The sequence below is a fragment of the Polypterus senegalus genome, chromosome 7, assembly GCF_016835505.1.
Source record: "Polypterus senegalus isolate Bchr_013 chromosome 7, ASM1683550v1, whole genome shotgun sequence".
NCBI classification, from domain to species: Eukaryota; Metazoa; Chordata; class Cladistia; order Polypteriformes; family Polypteridae; genus Polypterus; species Polypterus senegalus.
The window spans coordinates 125,033,778-125,055,524 of NC_053160.1; the positions used below are offsets into that span (position 1 = coordinate 125,033,778).

At 38.5% G+C, this 21,747-nt stretch overlaps 1 protein-coding gene across 3 annotated transcripts in view; it reads left to right on the forward strand.

The window, feature by feature from the left end:
• The window catches only part of msh3 (mutS homolog 3 (E. coli)), a 351,434-nt gene that overhangs the window by 279,870 nt on the left and 49,817 nt on the right, over nucleotides 1-21,747 (forward strand). For all 3 annotated transcript variants that reach the window (XM_039759260.1, XM_039759261.1, XM_039759262.1), the window contains exon 21: nucleotides 19,673-19,859. In XM_039759260.1, the coding sequence (XP_039615194.1) occupies nucleotides 19,673-19,859 (187 nt within the window). The remainder of the gene's footprint in view (nucleotides 1-19,672; nucleotides 19,860-21,747) is intronic.

Genomic DNA, 21,747 nt, shown 5'->3' on the forward strand with positions numbered 1-21,747 from the left:
GTTTTAGTGGTAAATTTGTCTTAAAAACAGCTAATGTGTTACTATGCAAATTTTCATACTCTAAAAACTGTATATCAAAGTGCCATAACTTATGTGAAATAGGTGTTGTCCTGGTTTAAAGCCCATGAACTGTAATGATGTAATGAAACATTAATAATAACAGTTTATTTAAACACAAGACAGCAGAAGAAACTCATTGTAAAATGTATAATAACTTAATATTTTGTAGCATTTTATGAACTGATCATTTTGGGAGGAAAATTAAGAAGTAATTTGGCAAATCGAGTATATCTCCCCACAGTTGCAAACAGGATGGGATGGAGCAACTTAACTCTAAGCCACCCCCATCTAACTATGCAAACTCAGATAATGTTACATGGGCATTTCTGAAATCCTAACTCCACCTGTGTATGAGCATGCCCCTCTGAGCTTTGCACTCCAACCCCCGAGCCCCCCCCGAGCTCCATGTCTGTCCCATCCCGTGTCTGTGCAGCGAGAGCTACTTGCCAACGTTTGACTTTCTTCCTTTGAGCATTCGAGTGGTTGTCAGATAAGTGAAAGAGGAGAATATACAAAATATTGCAAGTTCAATCAGCCATTCTTAAGGTAAAATTAAAGCAGTAAACTAATTGCTAGATGAAGTCGCACAGAACATTTCTCCATTTTTAGATGGACGAATCACAAATTTGCCAGTTCTTCTCAATGGGAAATTTTGAAATCTTAAAATCTTGTACATTGCGATTTGTTTGAGAGATCTCAATGAAAAATGACCTGTCATGATAAATTTCTTTGATGAACATGTGTGCCTCATCTCAACAAAACTGGTCTACAGGGAACCGAGTTGTTTTATACAGACAGACTGACGGACGTGGGCTTTCGCAATAGAAGCTTAGGAAATTACTGTATATGTGAACACACCTAAAAAATAGTTTAAACTATATGGACTGGAAGGAAGTGTTGGATGTACATTGTTTCATTTAACAGTTTATGCTTGTTATATTTAGATGATGGCAAAAGGCATAATTTTATATCAGAATAGCAGCCTGCAAAAACTATGTTTTGCACTATGACATATGTCATATTATTTTCAGTGACATTCTTTGTTCATATTTCTGTTGCATAGTGAGAAATATGAAATATCTATATGATAGTTCAGTTAAATTTATCGTGCAAGTTGATATGTGGTGGATTCCATTTTAGTATTCTATCTGTATTTTTCCTTTAAAATCACCAATTGTTTATTTTGAATTTCTTGTTTACCTTTGTCTGGAAGAATCTGGTATTTTTTTCTCTAAATATGGCCATATATTTACAGTATATTACTTATGCTATCACAAAAAACTTTATTGGTAAATAGTTCATTATCATTTAATTAATTAGATTATATTATTTTCATTTAATTAAATGTGGTTAATAAAGTCATTCCTAAAAAGCAGTTCATGAAAAATTTAAGAGAGGTGCTCATTCCACATCTTTGTATATTGAACTTGGCTAAATAACCTAAATGCCAGGATTAAAACAATTAATGAAGAAAGAATGTATTTATAAGAATGAGAATGAGTTTTTGTGGCATCTATACTAATAAAAGGCAAAGCCCTCACTCACTCATTGACTCACTCACTCACTGACTCATCACTAATTCTCCAACTTCCCGTGTGGGTGGAAGGCTGAAATTTGGCAGGTTCATTCCTTACAGCTTCCTTACAAAAGTTGGGCAGGTTTTATATCGAAATTCTACGCGTAATGGTCATAACTGGAAGCAGTTTTTCTCCATTTACTGTAATGGAGATGAGCTTCAACGCCGTGGGGGCGGAGTTTCGTGTGACAGCATCACACCTCCCACGTAATCACGCAGTACATAGAAAACCAGGAAGACCTCAAAAAAGCGCTTAAGAAAACATGCATTATATAATTGAGAAGGCAGCGAAACAATAAGAAGCGAGCGAGTGACATATACAACCATATTCATGAGTTCTGCTACTTCGGAAACAAAGCACGATGTAAACCTACACTTTAAATTAAGTTCATAGACAGGCTGCGCTGGCGTTTGTAATTTAGTGCCTGCCCATATAAGGCCGTCCGTCAGCGGCAATCCAATAGCAAACTGCCACGGGTAAATATTCACGGGTGAAGGACTGTGCTTATGGAGAGGAAGATGAGATGGTCAGGGTGGTGTTTGACACAAACTCAGCAAAACTGTGAGAGAAAGTTTTAAGTGCCAGGACTAAGGTAACATTAAATACAGCTATGGACATAGCACGAGATGGCACCAGCACAGCTGGGAACCTTCGATGCATGTACACCGAGTGGCTCACGTGAACTGACGCAGTGCACAGATAAAAGCAACAGTTCCAAAGAGCTGAACAAAACCGAATTACACAATTGAAAAGGCAGCAAAAATATGAAGCGCCTGATAAGCATATTCATAAATCCAGCTACTGTGGAAACAAAGCACACGGTGGAAAAGTCAATGTCCCGCTAAAGGAAGACAGTGTAAAAACCCGTGCATGCAGTGTGTCAGGTCTCAGATAAAGAAGAAGACGAGCTGTTTATTGATGCAGTAAGAAACGAATCGATGAATGAAACCTGTCATCTTTACAACGATTGACAAACACGGAATGTAACTTGAACACAACACATCCTACAAATACGAACCTGATTGAAAGAAATAATGATAATCAAATCCTTGATGACAGCAACACTCAGTAACACTCACAAAACAAATACTGTATATTGACAGTCATGTTACGTTATTTTTAAAATGTTCCCTTTTCTTTTTCTACCTTTTTAACACACTACTTCTCGCTCGATACGCTGGTATATATATATGTATATATATATCCCGCTCTACATACTCGAATAATGGATACTTTATTCGCCATCAATGATTGTTTTGGTAAAGCCATACTCAGTGTATTCATTAGATGAATGGTAAAAAAGTAAGAGCGAGGGGAGGATGACTCATTGAGGCATGCAGGCTGTAGTGCCAACTCTATCTGAATTGCGATCACATTTGAAAAACATATCTTTTCAAGTTCTATTTAGTCCATATGTGTCAAACTCAAGGGCAAGGCCACATCCGCCCGGCGTAATTATATCCGACCCGAGATCATTTTATATACTGTATTATTGTTATTAAAGCCCGGTATATGAAGCGCTGGTAACACAATAAACTACAGATCCCATAATGCAGCTTTCAGCTGCCTTGCATCAGGGTAACCTGAATGCAATTCAGAAGATACAGAAAACAGCATAATTAAATAAGAATCTGACACTTCAGCGGACGTTTTAACCCATGCACAATCACAAAGTGATTTCAAGTGAAGCTGCTTTTATGGGAGACACAAATGCACCAGTTCACCTTGCCCCACTTTCCCTGTTGCCAAGTACTGTTAAACCAAGTCGTCACTACGGTGTTCCCAAATACGCACTTTGCTGATAAACTGAGCGCACTGCGCACTGAGTTTGCACGGCGCTTTGGTGACTTTGATGAACAAAAAAAGTCCGTCTACATGCGGCTCGAACCTTGTGCATGTTTGGTAGCACATATCTGTGTGAGAAGCTCTTCTCAGTGATAAAGACTAACAAAACAGCACACAGGAGTCGCCTCACTGATGAGCACCTGCAATCCATCCTGAGAATCTCCACAACACAGAACCTCACACCAAACAGAAACGAACTTGTGGCCAAAAAGATGCCAGGCGTCCAGCTCTAAAATGACATATGAGCAAAGACAACTGAATGATTTGATTTGTTATTGCACGTAAGAGCGGAGTCAACGTTTTAACAAACAGCGTATTGCACTGATACTGAAATAGCTGTGTGTGTATATATGTAGATATGTATGTATATATGTATATATATGTTTATATATGTGTGTGTGTATATATGTATATATATATATATATATATGTATTTGTGTGTATATATGTGTGTGTATGTACAGTATGTATATGTGTGTATATATGTGTGTGTATATATGTAGATATATATATGTATGTATATATGTGTATATGTATAGATATGTATATATATATATGTTTATGTGTGTGTGTGTAAATATATATATATATATATATGACAACAACACTCATCACTCACAACAGTGACAATCAGGTTACGTTATTTTCAAAATGTTTCCTTTTCTTTTCATTGCTTCTTTAACACACTACTTCTCCGCTGCGAAGCGCGGGTATTTTGCTAGTAATAAATAAGCAGAAGATACAGTATACCTTGGATATAATAAACTAAACTGAACTGAGAGTACTGTACGGTTTATATCCTCTAGAGACTGTAAGCAAATACTCGGGTTGCCTTTGTCTATTTTTTCATATGCTTTAAATATCGCTAAGGTGTTGCATCATTAGTTTATTGTGCATAATAATGAGCATTGTCTCTTTTATAATACTTTATATTTGTGTGCTGTCCTTATCTAGTCCTCTGTTTTTATTGCATTCAATTCTGATATCCTTCATGTTTTCTCAAATGCCAAAATCAAAGATCTTACTGAGATGAGATTTCTTTTTCGTATCTCCAACAACAGTAATAATGAACATTTAAAATTCCTCTCCTTTCAATTAGATTAATAGGAATAGTATTTTGCAATCTTCTAAGCAAAGGAAGAAGGTACATAAGTTTATAACATGAAAATTCTTTAACCTATATAATCCATTTCAGGGTTATGGGAGGCTGAGAGCACTGACAGCAAGGCAGTAAACAACCTGTCCATCGCAACACCCACTCATGCACACAACCATAGTGCCCAATTTGAAATCCCTGGTTACCAAACTTGCACATATATAGGAAGATAAGTCATGCAGACACAGGAAAATTGAACCACTGGATACTACATTTGTGAGGCTGCCCACTGTGCAATTCTCAGACTTGCAAAATTAATTTGTTGCTTTTAATCCTTACAGATTGGTTAACATGATCCTTGTGAAGTAGGACTGATTTTGAAAACATAGGGACAGATTACAGGAAGATAATGCTAATAATCCGTTTAATTTTCTCCTCACTCCAAATGACATCTCCTACAACCTGAAGTTTTAAGAGATATTATAACGTTGTTTTCTCTCACACAATTGACCACAATCTTTTATGTCGCTATGCAAAAGCATTTTCTCTATGAGGTATGCACTATTAATTATGAATGTCACTATCAAAATGCAAAACATTTAAAGGACATCTGGTTAATGGACTGCATATAATGACTACAATTAGTGTGCATCTTTTTTGAACCAACTATGTAATACATAGAAAAGAGAAAAAAAGTATTATTGCTCTTAATCTATCTATTTACATTGGGCTGTGATAAATTGTGCTCCAGTTAAAAGTCAATGCTTCTTTTGCATTTACTGTTCCCAGTCATCCCAGGTTCAGATACCTTAAACTTTTATATAACATTAGGACGTTTTTGATTAAAACTGATCTTTCAGCCTAACATAATTTGTCATCTCCTCTTTGCCTAACATTTTGTAAATATTTTTTTTTCAAGAAGGTCTGAAAAGATTGATTTCCTGTACATTACCCGTTAACTTGTTTTGGGTATCTACAATTCTGTTTGTACAGTAATAATTTCTTACATTTTTTAATCAATTTCCATTTTAAAGACACTAAAATTTACACCAAATCTCATCACTCTTTGCTTATATTGAAACGACTCACCTCCTTCTTTCTTTCTTCATTCAGTACCATGCATTTCTGGAGTCCATGTAGTAGCTCCATTCTACACTTTCTCTTTTACTATTGTATCTTTTATATAATGCCCATCATATTTCAGATGAGGCCTTAAGTGCATTACACAACTTTTGATGTGGGCTCCATGCAGTCCATTGTATAACCCAGCATTCTATTAGTCTTTTTTTAATTGCTTACTGTATGTACACTCTGTTTGTGGAAAGTTATGGATCCAGTACAATCCACATGTTTCATAATCAGCACTTTCTATTTCTCATTGTATAAAAATATTATTATATAAATATCTTAATGTACATGACTTTAGACTTATTTAGACTAAACTTAATTTTACTTGTATTTTCCCATATATGAATTTTGTTTGTAATTAATTATTTTTTTTTTAAGTTTCTGATGGCCCACTTCAGTGTCATCTATATATATAATTCACTAAGGCAAGACAACCATAGAAAGCACGCCGGAAGGGGCGTGGATTCACTAAGCCGCCGACAAGTGAGACACCTATGGCGCACGCAGAAAAGAGCCACGCCCACCAACTCCAAGACCATTGGATACGACGACAACTCACAGAGCCACGCCCACCAACTCGGACGCGATGACACAGAAAAACCAGCATCATTTATATTCGTCTGTCGTAGAGGTCACATGCAGCTCCAACCCACGTGGACTGTTAATAGAGGCATGTTTCTCGCGGAGGTGTATCGCCATATGCGGCGTGTAAAACTGTTTGTGAGGGGTATCCCATGGGATCCTTAAAACGTTCCTTTACAACTGAGGTTAAAACACAGTGAAGTGAACAGTCTTTAAAAAACGAGTTTTCGGTTACAACACACGACCGCGTGCACCATTGCAAACTGTTTTACACGCTACATACAGCAATTCGCATCCGCGACAAACATGAGTCGTCTTAGATACTCCTGCACTTTGTACACACCCACCTCGCTACCACTGTGGTCGGGTGTCTTGGTGGATTATTAATAGAAAGGCAGCCAATACCGCACAGAGCAATGAAGTCTACGTGAGTCACAGGTGCATCTGGACTGTACAAAGACGACAACGACTCGAGTGACGAGTTGGGATGTGGGCACATGAGCAGGCAGTGTATACTGAACGAGAAATCAGCAGACTAGCATGGCGGAGGGAGCGGAGTGGATGTCCTTTTCTTCTCCTCCCGTTCCACCCTGAGCGCCACACGGACGATTGTGTGTTGGTTCATTCCGTGCATTGGTTAAAACCCAATGAAGGAAGCAGTCTTTAAACACCAATAAGCCCTGTGCCTCTGTTTCATTACCGTCTCACCTGCTTCACCAATGCAGGCCCCGCAACAGGCAGCCAACCGGGTAACCAGTCTTTGGGTTCAGGGGGGAGTATGGTTACAAAGCTGAAACTTAAAGGAATTGACGGAAGGGCACCACCAGGTGTGTAGCCTTTCGCTTCATTTGACTCAACACAGAAAACCTCACCCAGCCCGGACACGGACAGGATTGACAGATTGATAGCTCTTTCTCGATTCTGTGGGTGATGGTTCATGGCAGTTCTTAGTTGGTGGAGTGATTTGGCTGGTTATTTCCGAAAACGAACGAGACTCCCGCCTGCTAAATAGTTACACGACCCAACAGCGGTCAGTGTCCAAATTCTTAGAGGGACAAGTGGCTTTCAGCCATGTGAGATTGAGCATTAAAGGTCTGTGATGCACTTGTATGTCCGGTACTGCACGCGTGCTACACTGAATGGATCAACGTGTGTCTACCCGGCGTGGGGAGGCGTGGGTAAGCCGTTGAACCCCATTCGTGATGGAGACCGTGGCTTCCAATTGTTCCCCACGAACGAGAAATTCCCAGTACGTGCGGGTCATACGCTCGCACTGATTACGTCCCTGCCCTTTGTAAAGCCCCCCATGGTCAGGTGACTTGGTGGATTATATATATAATAAAAAAAGCAGCCGGAACCGCAAAGAACAATGAAAAGTCAACGTGGAAACCGACTGAGGCGGTGTTTGGAAAATTAACAGTCAACGTGACTCACAAGTGCGTGTGGACTGTACACAAACGAAAGCGACTTAGGTAGGGAGTTGGGGCGGGCACATAAGCGGACAGTGCGTACTGAACGAGCGCCGTTCAACCCGTCCTTCGCTTTGGAAGGAGAAAGCGAGACGGCGCTCCTCCGGTTTTCAGTCACGGACAATTGTATGTTGGTTCGTAGCGTGCATTGTTGCAATGTTACTTTTCTTGGTGGTTTATTAAATTACGGATTTTTCAAATGTTTATTTTTTCCTCTGTGCTTAAAAATCATTTAAAAAGCGGCCTGATTATGCGGCATACGCCGCAGGTTGGCTAGTCTAATATACTTACCTTGTTTAGCATTTTATCTTGTGATTTGATGTGAGTTCTGCAGCATTACAGGATGAAGAAAGAAAAAAAAGACAAAATATATTAAAAAATAAAATTAGGCAATATTAATTAACATAGAATAAAAGTAAGGTCTCATGGCCAGAGAGGACAGAAAAAACAATAAAAACTCCAGATGGCTGGAGGAAAAAAAAATCTGCAGGGGTTCCGAGGCCACGAGACCCTCCAGCCCTCTCTAGGCATTCTACCTAACATAAATGACCTCAATCAGTCCTCATGGTATTCAGGGTTCACATGGAACAACTTAATGATGATGGTCATGTGGACTTCTGGACTTTAAACCATCAATGTAGAGACATTACACTGTTTTGATCAGGTAGTGTTAGCGCTGTTCGCCACCACAGAAAACCGGAAAAAGAACAGTAGAGAAAGTAGGGGTTAGTATGGATTATGGAGCCAACATGAATGATAATGATAATTAGATGCATATCCAGAGTATCTTTATTAAGCTAAAATGAAGCTATGAGAAAGCCATGTTAAAATAATGTGTTTTTAGCAGTTTTTTTAAAGTGCTCCACTATATTAGCTTGGTGAATTTCTGTTGGTAAGCTATTCCAGATTTTAGGTGCATAACGGCAGAAGGCTACCTCACCTCTTGTTTTAAGTTTAGCTCTTGGAATTACTGTATAAGCAGACACTCATTTGAAGATCTAAGGTTACGTTTAGGAGTGTAAGGTGAGAGGCATTCTGAAATATAGGATAGAGTGAGATTATTTAAAGATTTTTAAACCATAAGCAGTATTTTAAAGTCAATTCTAAATGATACAGGTAACGAATGTAGTGATATCAGAACTGGAGAGATGCGTTTGAATTTTCTTTTCCTAGTTAAGATTCTAGCAGCTGCATTCAAACTAATGTTGCACTGCTGCACTATGGTCCTAATTTGGTATCCTGAGGTGGCTTGTTGTGTGGTGGGTGTTACAGAGCATGCTCCCAACCTCTCTAGGGTCTTGTCCATTTCATTTACTTATTTGTTTATCCATACTGTTTCAGTTCTGCGGAGGGCTGGCGTCCTGCCCGGGATTTGTTCCTGCCTTAATGCCCTGTGTTGGCTAGGTTTGGCTCCAGCAGAACCCCATAACCCTGTGTTAGTATATAGCGGGTTGGATAATGGATGGATGGATGTTTAAGATTGTATTTATGTATTTAGTTATTTTTCTTTGTTATAGTAGCTCTTTATTTCACTTATAGTAAATCATTTTGAACTACACTGTGTGTGAAAATGTTGTATATAAAAAATATTTGGCTAATGATGTTGCTTTGTAAAGGAATTTTGGGGAGAATGTGGGATAAAGAAACTGATCCTTCCTTAACAGCTTTAAAATTTTGCTTGGTAAATTCAGCATAGCAACACAGCAAGATAAACATCTTTATCAAATTCCACAGAAATGTTCACCTAGGCTAGAGCAGCAGTCAGAAAAATAGTCACATCTTCTTTAGTTTCAAACTCATCTCCTGTTATTACCTGAACTAACTTGACAGACTTGCATCTGAATCTGGGAAGGTAAAGGAGTGAGAGCTGCAAGGCAAGTATTAGTTCAACTTAATCCTTACTGGAAGTGTTTTGTCATCTTTTAGGTGTTTATTTAGAAGAAGTGATTCCCACATTTCTCACAGTCTTTGTTAAATTTGTTAAATAGTGCGACTCAAACCACCTACAACTGAACACCAGCAAAACCAAGGAGCTGGTGGTGAATTTTAGGAGGACCAGGCCCTTCATGGACCCCGTGATCATCAGAGGTGACTGTGTGCAGAGGGTGCAGACCTATAAATATCTAGGAGTGCAGCTGGATGATAAATTGGACTGGACTGCCAATACTGTTGCTCTGTGCAAGAGAGGACAGAGCCGACTATACTTCCTTAGAAGGCTGGCGTCTTTCAACATCTGCAATAAGATGCTGCAGATGTTCTATCAGACGGTTGTGCCAAACGCCCTCTTCTACGCTGTGGTGTGCTGAGGAGGCAGCATAAAGAAGAGGGACGCCTCAGGCCTGGACAAACTGGTGAAAAACAGGCTCTATTGTAGGCACGGAGCTGGACAGTTTGAAATCCGTGGCAGAGCGACGGGCGCTGAGCAGGCTCCTGTCAATCATGAAGAATCCAATGCTTCCACTGAACAGTATCATCTCCAGACAGAGGAGCAGCTTCAGTGACAGACTGAGGAGAGCATTCCTCCTCCACACTATGCGACTCTTCAGTTCCACCCGGGGGGGTAAACGTTAACATTATACAAAGTTATTGTCTGTTATACCTGCATTTTTATCACTCTTTAATTCAATATTGTTTTTTATCAGTATGCTGCTGCTGGAGTATGTGAATTTCCCTTTGGGATTAATAAAGTATCTATCTATAGTGCATCCGGAAAGTATTCACAGCTCATCACTTTTTTCACATTTTGTTATGTTACAGACTTATTCCAAAATGGATTAAATTAATTTTTTTCCTCAGAATTCTACACACAACACCCCATAATGACAACGTGAAAAAAGTTTACTTGAGATTTTTGCAAATTCATAAAAAATAAAAAAAGTTGAGAAAGCACATGTACATAAATATTCACAGCCTTTGCCGTGAAGCTCAAAATTGAGCTCAGGTGCATCCTGTTTCCCCTGATCATCATTGAGATGTTTCTACAGCTTAATTGGAGTCCACCTGTGGTAAATTCATTTGATTGGACATGATTTGGAAAGGCACACACCTGACTATAAGGTCCTACAGTTGACAGTTCATGTCAGAGCACAAACCAAGCATGAAGTCAAAGGAATTGTCTGTAGACCTCCGAGACAGGATTATCTCGAGGCACAAATCTGGGGAAGGTTACAGAAAAATTTCTGCTGCTTTGAAGGTCCCAATGAGCACAGTGGCTTCCATCATCCGTAAGTGGAAGAAGGTTGAAACCACCAGGACACTTCCTAGAGCTGGCCGGCCATCTAAACTGAGCGATTGGGGGAGAAGGGCCTTAGTCAGGGAGGTGACCAAGAACCCGATGGTCACTCTGTCAGAGCTCCAGAGGTCCTCTGTGAATAGAGGAGAACCTTCCAGAAGGACAACCATCTCTGCAGCAATCCATCAATCAGGCCTGTATGGTAGAGTGGCCAGACTGAGCCCACTCCTTAGTAAAAGGCACATGGCAGCCCACCTGGAGTTTGCCAAAAGGCACCTGAAGAAATGAGAAACAAAATTCTCTGGTCTGATGAGACAAAGATTGAAGTTTTTGGTGTGAATGCCAGGTGTCACATTTGGAGGAAACCAGGTACCGCTCATCACCAGGCCAATACCATCCCTACAGTGAAGCATGGTAGTGGCAGCATCATGCTGTGGGGATGTTTTTCAGCGGCAGGAACTGGGAGACTAGTCAGGATAAAGGGAAAGATGACTGCAGCAATGTACAGAGACATCCTGGATGAAAACCTGCTCCAGAGCGCTCTTGACCTCCGACTGGGGCAACGGTTCATCTTTCAGCAGGACAACGACCCTAAGCACACAGCCAAGATATCAAAGGAGTGGCTTCAGGACAACTGTGTGAATGTCCTTGAGTGGCCCAGCCAGACCCCAGACTTGAATCCGATTGAACATCTCTGGAGAGATCTTAAAATGGCTGTGCACCGACGTTTCCCATCCAACCTGATGGAGCTTGAGAGGTGCTGCAAAGAGGAATGGGCGAAACTGGCCAAGGATAGGTGTGCCAAGCTTGTGGCATCATATTCAAAAAGACTTGAGGCTGTAATTGCTGCCAAAGGTGCATCGACAAAGTATTGAGCAAAGGCTGTGAATACTTATGTACATGTGATTTCTCAGTTTTTTTATTTTTAATAAATTTGCAAAACCTCAAGTAAACTTTTTTCACATTGTCATTATGGGGTGTTGTGTGTAGAATTCTGAGGAAAAAAATAAATTTAATCCATTATGGAATAAGGCTGTAACATAACAAAATGTGGAAAAAGTGATTCGCTGTGAAACTTTCCGGATGCACTGTAGTTATGCTACTTTGATAGCAGAAGAAACATTTATTTTGCATATTCATTTTACTTTTGTAAATTCCAGTTAATATTGTATCTTTTTTTATTCTTTTATAGCACACTGTGTTACATGCCATGACATTGTTTATTTTTTTATTTAATTCATAATTCATCATGTTGAACAAGTTGTGAGTTTGATACTAGCCTGGTGACAATGCACTACATACTCTACTGCTGTCAATAATAACATGCTGCCTAATAATGAAATGAATTATTTAATTAATGAAGTGTGATTTTTGAATAGAATAGTTTCAGGGTCTTTTTATAGTTAATATTGTTTTGAAATAACAATTCTAAAATGATTTTGACAACTTATCAGTGTAAATCTTTGTGATGGAATGGCATCCTATCTAGAGCTGTTTCTCACAGAGTTCCCAGAAAAGGATCTAGTAATTTGTGACTTGTGAATTACTGTAATTGGGTTGGAGAATATTATTTTATGTTACAAGTGTAAATGCCATATTACATTCCCTTATGTACAGTTAAGTATTTATGACCTACTTAAACTGACCTTTACAACATTTTGCAAAGCATATTTTCTTGGTCTGAATATATTTCCTGAATTCCCCATACTTCTCAAATATTTCAGCATTTTCCTTTAAGTTTAACATCTGTAGTATTTATTCTGTGGCTATCTTTGGAGTATTGCATGATTAGTTTCCAAACCAACCTTTAGAATAAATAAAACTCTTAAGTTGCTTCATGGAATCCTTTTATATTTGAGTTTGGAACTGGTGTAGTTCCAGTAACAGTAGTAGTAATGTCGTGTGTGCAGAGTGCAGTGAAATTCTTACTTATGTGTCCAACTATATTATTTAATCTATACTAATAAAAGGCAAAGCCCTCACTGACTCACTGACTGACTCACTCACTCACTGACTCACTTATCACTAATTCTCCAACTTCCCGTGTAGGTAGAAAGCTGAAATTTGCCTGGCTCATTCCTTACAGCTTACTTACAAAAGTTAAGCAGGTTTCATTTGGAAATTCTACACGTAACGGTCGATAACGTCCGCCATGTTGAACTTTCTTATTTATGGCCCCATCTTCACAAAATTTGGTAGGCGGCTTCCCTGTGCTAACCAAAACCGATGTACGTACTTATTTCGGTGGTATGACGCCATTGTCCGCCATATTGAATTTTCCAACGTCACCAATTTTCAAACTTCCCGTGTAGGTAGAAGGCTGACCCCATCTTCACGAAATTTGGTAGGCGGCTTCCCTGTGCTAACCAAAACCGATGTACATGCTTATTTCGGTGGTATGACGCCATTATCGGCCGCCATATTGAATTTTCCAAACGTCACTAATTCTCCAACTTCCTGTGTAGGTAGAAGGCTGAAATTTGGCAGGCCCATTCCTTACAGCTTACTTAAAAAAGTTAAACAGGTTTCATTTCGAAAGTCTACGCGTAACGGTCATAACGGTCGACAATGTCCGCCATATTGAACTTTCTTATTCATGGCCCTATCTTCACGAAATTTGGTAGGCGGCTTCCCTGCACTAACTCAAACCAATGTACGTACTTATTTCGGTGGTATGATGCCAATGTCGGCCGCCATATTGAACTTTTCAACAGTATTTGTTACTTAAGGGCCCATCTTCAAGAAATTCTATCGATCAAAGAACTGTCACTTACCGAGTGGTTTCCATGCCCGGAGATACCATCTACCTTTTCCATTCTCTTTGTTCCATATTGCACGGCCATATCAGGCTCACTCTTGATATCCGGAGGAACATTGTGTCTTATGTATTGAATGACTGGGACAGGTTCAAGGTGTGGACTGATGATGGTACAGGAGATAATCATACTACACAGGAGCACTAGAAGAGTGAAATGCTTAAGCCCTTCACCTATGGTTCTGCATGTGAGTTGATGGCTGCCGCTGAATTGTTCGGTTGTCGCTTTCAAGTGTACCGAAATGGCCAAATATTTTACACCTTTGGACAACCGCCAATGCCTCTTAAACATCTTAGATTCACAGGTGACAATTTCAGTAGTGGACACTTTGATGTTTATGAATGTTTAAACTCTCAAAAGCTGGATGTGATTTTATCGATGAAACTGGTTGTGTGCTTACAACGCTTGACAGATGCCGAATGTCACTTCAACACAACAAATCCTGCAAATACTGTCGTAATTGAAACAAACCATGAAATTCAAACCGATTATGACAGCAGCAATCCAAGCTGTGAGATTTGAGACAAGATTACTGTTCACATGACCAACTGTAAGTTGCATGCTCAAGAGTAAGCTCAGCGCACAGCTTGGTCATATTACAACCGGAGGGCCGAACTGACAACGTGGCACACAAAGAGATCCTTAACAAATAATTTTTAGCATATTTTCCTTCAGTTTAAAAAGGTTTAATTTTCTTCTTAATAAAAATTTTAATGCAGTACTTCGCCGCTGCGAAGCGCGGGTATTTTGCTAGTAAAAACATAAATTAACTTATGTTAAGTACTCCTTACCCCTGTTTCCATACCACTTGTTCAGTTGTGCTACCAGTTCCTGAAACACTGTGGACATAAAAATACAGAGAAAAACTCCAGTGTACATTTGATTTGAAACAAAGCAATTTATAGAGAATAGTGTTTAAAACAAACAAAACAAAATATGGAAAGAAAACAAAAATAAAAAACAGCATTTTCTGAAATTGTAGGCTTTCAGATTTTTATGGCTGTTTTATTTAGAAAGGAACTGAATTTAATTGGAGTAGTATGGGTGTAGTTTGTTCTGTGATGGACTGGCACTCTGTCCAGGGCTGTTTCCTGCTCCTTTTGTATTCCAGAATAGGCTCTAATGTTGAATCCCCTTAAACTTGATTAAGCAAGTGTAAGTATGGAATGGAAATGAATAGAATTTGAAGTCACCTTAATCGTTATTTAAATTTTTACTGTTATAATAATGAGAGTCTTTACTTTTAAAGAGAAAATATGAGTAATGCACATATTGGCATTTTAACAGTTTCTTAGTTCTGACAATCTGTGCTATTCCATGAGCCAAACTATTTTAAAAACTGCTATAAAAATAAATTAAACTGAATTGCCTGTTGGTCTGCATATCTATTATTTGAAATATTATACCAGTATTGGGTACTGTGATGGCATAGCATGCACTTACCATTTTTACATGGCTTAGAGTTCAGTTTAGTTCCCAGCTTGATTGCCTTTGGTCTGTTTAAATTTCATTGTATTGCCATATTTAGTTATTCCTTCAGTATATATTTTCTTTTTCCTTGCAGTACAAAGATATTCTGTCATGTTAATTGGCAACTTTTGTCAGTGTCTTCTGCAATCGACTGTTACTCCACTAGCCAATGACTGTAATCTGTTACTCATAGAATCAAATTCCTCTCTCTATAACAAAGAGCAGGAAAAATGAAGTAGTAGAAGTTGAATAGATTACTATATTTAAACTGCAAATAAAATTAATATGTATGTTGTTTAAGCATGCAAACAATTCACCATGAAAAGGATAAAAGGTCTTGGCCACATATAGTAGTTCAGAAGAGCTGAAATTATCCAAAATTAATGAGTAATGTCAAGTAAAAGATAAACTGTGTAAAAATGATTCTGTTCTTTACTAAAATGCAGACTTTTTCCAGTCTTGGCCTCTTAGGTTACTTTATCCAGATTGATATGATAGTGCCATTGACTTATTTAGTGGTGAATACATAGGCCTAATATTTTACTAATACTTCTTACAGCATTGAGCAAGAAAGGGCACAAGGTTGGAACCAACCATTGATCACATACACACTCAAAAATATAGGGCTTATAAGGAAACCTCAGTCAATCTAACCTACATGTTTTTGGATACAGCAGGGAATTTCAGTACCTGGAGGAAGTCCATAGAATATTTAGAAAACATGCAAACTCCGCACTTGCAGACTGGCCACTGTGATCTTTTCCACTGCAATTTCTTATTAATTCATATTTGGTATGTGCTGTTTGCATGTGACAACTACTTGAAAGAGACTTCATGCTCTACATGCTGCTAGGTCAGGAAGGAATATGCCTCTGCTCTCTCAGAAAGAATGTTGATTTTTTGCCAAATCTGATTGAAGAACAGTTCTATTGGAACAGTGTGCTCTAGACGAATGAAACAAAGGTAGAGTTGTTTGACCAAAATTGCAGGTGTCATGCTTGATGAAAACCAAAAACAAAAAAAAAAAACTGCATAACATAGCGGTATAGTTTGTGGCTGCCTTTCTGCCGCTGAGTCTACCTAGCTTGTAGTGGTGTAACGTTGCACAAAAGTGAAAAAAGACAAGCAAAACGTGCAATTTCTCTTCATTTATTATGAGCTAGCTGATATACCCAGCGTTGCCTGGGAGGAAAATAAAGTTTTTTTTTTTAGTTTTTTTTAATTGTTTGAGAAAAACACAATTTAAAAAAAAACAACTTTAAAAATAAATTAGCAAACAATGAAGACTCACTAATGTGGTTGTTTTGCGGTCTTGTGTGTATGTTATCATCCAGTTGACGCTCGGAACCGGCCAACTCTATTTAATTTGAAAAGGAACAGGGGCGCGGTGCTGCTTAAACATAAAGAATGCTGGCAGTCGCCTGCTATATACTGTGTAAGCCAGCACGGGATCCTAGAAAGTATTGAAATCGTCAGAGCTACTCTGGACATCTCTCTACTGTGAGGATTCGTGTTGCTGACGTGCTCGCATTGTTTGTGCATTAACAGCTAAGCGTCTGTCTTTCTTAGGAGGTTTCATTTTGCCGGTGTGCTGGCATCGCTTGCGTTTCCTCGGAGTTGGAGCCCTCCCCCCGACTTTACGTCTCACCTCCGGGCTGGACAGACACACACACTTGCACAAGTAGAACTCTATTTAATTTCCAAAGCAACAGGGGCGCAGTGGTGCTCATACATTAAGAATGCTGGCAGTCACCTCCAGTTCTCCCTCTGGTGGTCGATCCGAGTGTCAACTGGATGATAACATGCATACAGTGCCGTAAGATCACCCACCCAGAAGGGGGTGGGCTAGGGTTGATTTCACCCTACAGTATTTTTAGTCGACCATTGAGAAACATTTGTTCCAAGTTTCATGAAAATTGCTCCAGCCGTTCGGACGTCATGCTGGAACATAGATGCATGCACACATTGACTTTTATATATATATAGATTTAACTTGAAAAAATATATACAGTACTTGTACAAACTTGTAAACAGTGGCAAACTGGCCATAATTTCCTGAACAGGTATGGATTGCAAAGAAAATTTCTTTGAATAAAAAAAATTACATTTCTTTGTTTAAAAAAAAACATATGTAAGCATAGGCGTTACAGACAATAATTTATGTTAATGTTGCTGCAACCTACTAACAAAACTTAGTGCTTCTGAAGGTTATCAAATAAGAAATAATAAATATATAGTATAATAAAGTAAAGATCCTTTAAAGTACAGCATGTAGAAAATTATTGATTCGTTCTATTCCCATGTTATTTTAAGAAAAAAATTATTTGTCCAAATTGTCTGCAGAAAGTAGTGAGAACAAAGGCTGAAGCCTCAGATAAGTCATGTAAAACTACAGCTTGTACTTGTTTTTAAATGGCTAGTGTGACTTCACAGTTGAAATATGGGCAAGAGGGAACGTCGTACTGGGGTTCATTCTCTTTTAACATTTTTTTTTTTTTAAAACTTGGTTGTTATTGCTTTTGCCAGGTCTGAGTTAGCAAGGAGATGTTTTTTAAATACCTTAAGGAGCAGTGTCTGCATTCCTCTTTTTTTTTTTTTTCTTTTCTTGTACTGGTGATATTCATATTTGGATGATGGCGTCTTAATGAGTGATCATGTTTGATATACTGCTAGCAACATACCTGTCTTCGTCTTATCCATTTGTCTTTGCCTGTTGCTACTATAGTTTATTGGAAAACTGAAATGTTACCAAAGAGGAGACTTGAAGGATGCGGGAGGATCCTCATGTTCTGGCTTTTCACTGGCTATACATTCGAGGCTGCATCACTGAACATGTGCTACTTCAATTGTGAAATTACGGTTCTGTTGTGGAGTTAGAGTTTTTAATTTTATCGAAGAGAGGGCACACTGTAGGATCCTGGCCTTTACTGACCTCTTGGGCCCAACCTTCAGCAGTGTCTGCAGAGAAAATGTCCACCCTGTCGAGAGGTTTACTTACCTTGGCAGCAGCAATCATGTCTCTGGTGACTCTTCCTATGGAGTCAGTATATGGATTAGCAGAGCATTTTGGGGGTCACAGCATCACTGGAAAGGGATGTGTGGTGCTCCTGATATCTTTGCAAAATGACAAAGCTCCAGTTCTTTAGAGTCCTGGTGCTTCCTGTTTTGCTATATGTTTGCAAGACTAGGACACTATCTAGAGACCTGAGATGAGGACTGGACTCCTTAGTCACTGTGTCTCTTCAGAGAGTCTTTGGGTACAACTGGTTTGACTTTATGTTGAATGAGCAGTTGCTCACGGAGTCCCAAATAAGACACATTACCTGCATTGAGAGGGAGCAACAGAAACAGCATTATGGCCATGTTGTGTGATCCGGCTCACAGGATCCTCATTGTTGACCTGAGCGGCTGGACCAGGCCAAGGGGACGCCCATGTAACACCTGGCTGCGGCAGATAGATTGTCATTTCTTGGGGGTGGGACTACACCATGTGTCTGCCTGAGTGTTTGTCAACCAGAATCCCAAGCTGTTTTGTAGTGTGGTCATTATGACAACGTGCTGTACAAGTGCATGCTCCCCAACTTGACTTGACCTGAACTGGGCACACTGTATCTTGTCAAGTATGACTTTATTCGCTAGCGTTTTGGTCAACTGACCATTACAGTATGAAAAAGTTATGCATGTAACATGTGTAGTTAAAGCTAAACTGTATTCACTTGCATTATAATGTGTGCCAAGACAAATGTTCCTTACTGATCCGCATAGTACAAATACATGTACAATTAAACTCTTACTAGCTTAATGCAACAGGTGACATCACAGCCCCACACTTGAACAGTATAAGGTTTTTTTTACAGTTACTGTAGTGCCAATCTTACCACCAACCCCCCAAGTTGTCCCTGCAAGTTGGAGGACCAGCTTGCAGGGCTGGATGCAGATTAATGTCATAACTAGGACAAAACAGGTTAAGGAAGTAGAGTTTACAGGATTCAAATCAGAAACCTTTTGATTGCTGGTGCAGATCCCTAGCCTCAGAGCCACCACTCTGCTCCAGTGTGGAAGAATAAGAAGTTTCTATAGAAATGTACTTTATTTCTGTAAAAGTGGCCAACAATTGTGAAAGCCACGGCTGTACTTAACAGTATTTTTCAACATCAGACAATTGCTTTTCAAACTTTTGATTTGAATAAATGATTTAAAAAAAATATTGTATGCTGTTATTTGTTAATTTGGATAATATTTATCTAAATGACCCATGTTATTTAAATGAACATCAAATATACATACATGCAAATATGTTAAAACACATATGTTTTTATGTGTACATTGAATTTGTTCATGTATGTCTTCTGTAGATGCTCTTTTCTCTGATGTTCTTAACATATTATATTCTGCAGAATGGGAGCAGCTGACAATATTTATAAGGGAAGAAGCACTTTCATGGAAGAGCTTTCTGAGGCCTCTGAAATCTTGTTCAAAGCAACTTCACACTCACTTGTTATCCTTGATGAGCTTGGTCGTGGGACAAGCACTCATGATGGCATTGCAATTGCATATGCCACTCTAGAGTATTTCATCAAACAAGTAAGTACTTATTGCAGTTAACCTATTTGTTTAGTTTCATTTATTTCCCTGCAATGCACATAGCTTAAGCTCTTTGGATATTTCCGTATTCTTTATTTGCTAAAAGTGTTGGTTTTTAAAAATCTATAATAGAGTCTTCAGCTAATTATGATGGCTGATCCAAATAGCAAAGTCATTTATAATAGTCAAAGCTTTGTAGGACTGCAGTGTGATTTTATGATACGAAACACAGAATCAGCGTTTGGAGTTCTTCACAAAAATTTTTTGATCTTATATTTTTTGTGTTCCCTGGGCTTGCAACCTGTCCAACTGATAATAGTCCCAGAGCTGATATAAATTGAATTAATTCTTTATGTCAGTAATGATTTAGGAAATTTTTAGGTTACCTCAGCTGCGTGTTCAACTATTTGACCAGCAGCTCATTTGAATGCCAAACTGATACATCTTCACATGGAAGCGAGATAAGCCGCATCAAAGGTTTATAAGTGTATACGGTTAAGCCGCATCAAAGGTTTATAAGTGTATACCACCTATTTACATACAGTATAAGATTTACTTCCTTCTATAAGTAAAGTAATTTTCCTTTGCTTCCAAATCTGAAGCTACTTTTGAAACAAATATCCTATAAATACATGGATTCTTCCTTTGCTATAACTGGGAAAACTTCCCCTTTCTATTTCTTAACTGCTGAATCGCAAAAATTCTCCTTTGAGGTTCTAAGTGCAGCTGGTCACTCTGATTCAATGGACTACAATACATTCAGCTGATACTTGTATTCTAAAGATTAAACATTAGGTAAACACATTACAACCCATTATTTGAATTTAATAATCACATAATTGGTACTTTCTTCATGATAATAGGGCTTAAGAGAGTTTTTGGGGTTGCAAATGTATATGATGTGTTTAAAAAATGGTAATGTATTTTTGAATGCTTAAAATAGAAGCTGAAAAAATGTCATGCTACTATTTAAAAGAACCAATACAAGCATCTAGAAATTTGAAGTACCGCTAGCCAAATAAAGGTGAGTTCCAGAAATTATTAATAGCGTTTGATTTCTTCAGTATGTACTCAAACTAGATTGTCATTAGGAGTTATTACAACTCAATTTTGTTGATCATGGCTACTGTCATTAAAAATGTCAGAACAATGGGGTGAAGAAAAGAAAACCTTCAAGAGAGCAGGTTGTAGTTCAAAAGATGCCCAAACTAACAGGCTGTTCTAACAAGATAGCTAAAAAAGGAAGATCTGCTGATGATCCAACAGATGCACAATACATACAGTAGCTGAAGGACTAACCTTGTTGTTCTGCCTTCAACATCATGTTCAGCATCTGTGCAGGTAGGTGAATTACGGATTTTGGAACATCATCAAATTAATAATAACTGTGATGTTACAGATAAAGATGCCTGCTACAGTATAAATCTAGTCTGCTGGGTAAAATAAATTATGAGAAATGAAGATATTGAAAATTATTGGGTTAGAAGGATGCAAAATGCCAGAATAAAGATGACAATGCCTTAGTGGCAGTATAAACACCAATAACAGGTTTTCTTATAGTCTCACTTCAAATTCAAATCCAGCAATGGAGAGAGTATGAGAGGTCTCCTATAAATCTCTGTCTTATGCAAGTTCTTCCTCCTTGTTTGGCTATATGTAGAATATGGTTTGTTTTATTTTCTGTGTTTCATTTTGATTTGTGATTGTTATTTGCTTGATTTTTAAAATAATTAATAATAATTCTTTACATTTACATAGTATTTTTCTTACTACTCAGAGCCCTCAAAGCACAGAGGACCCATGACACAAATCCATGATCTCCTTACTGCATGGCAGCAGCACTACCATTTTTCTTCAGTACCTTTATGTTATTTTCCTCCAATTTTGT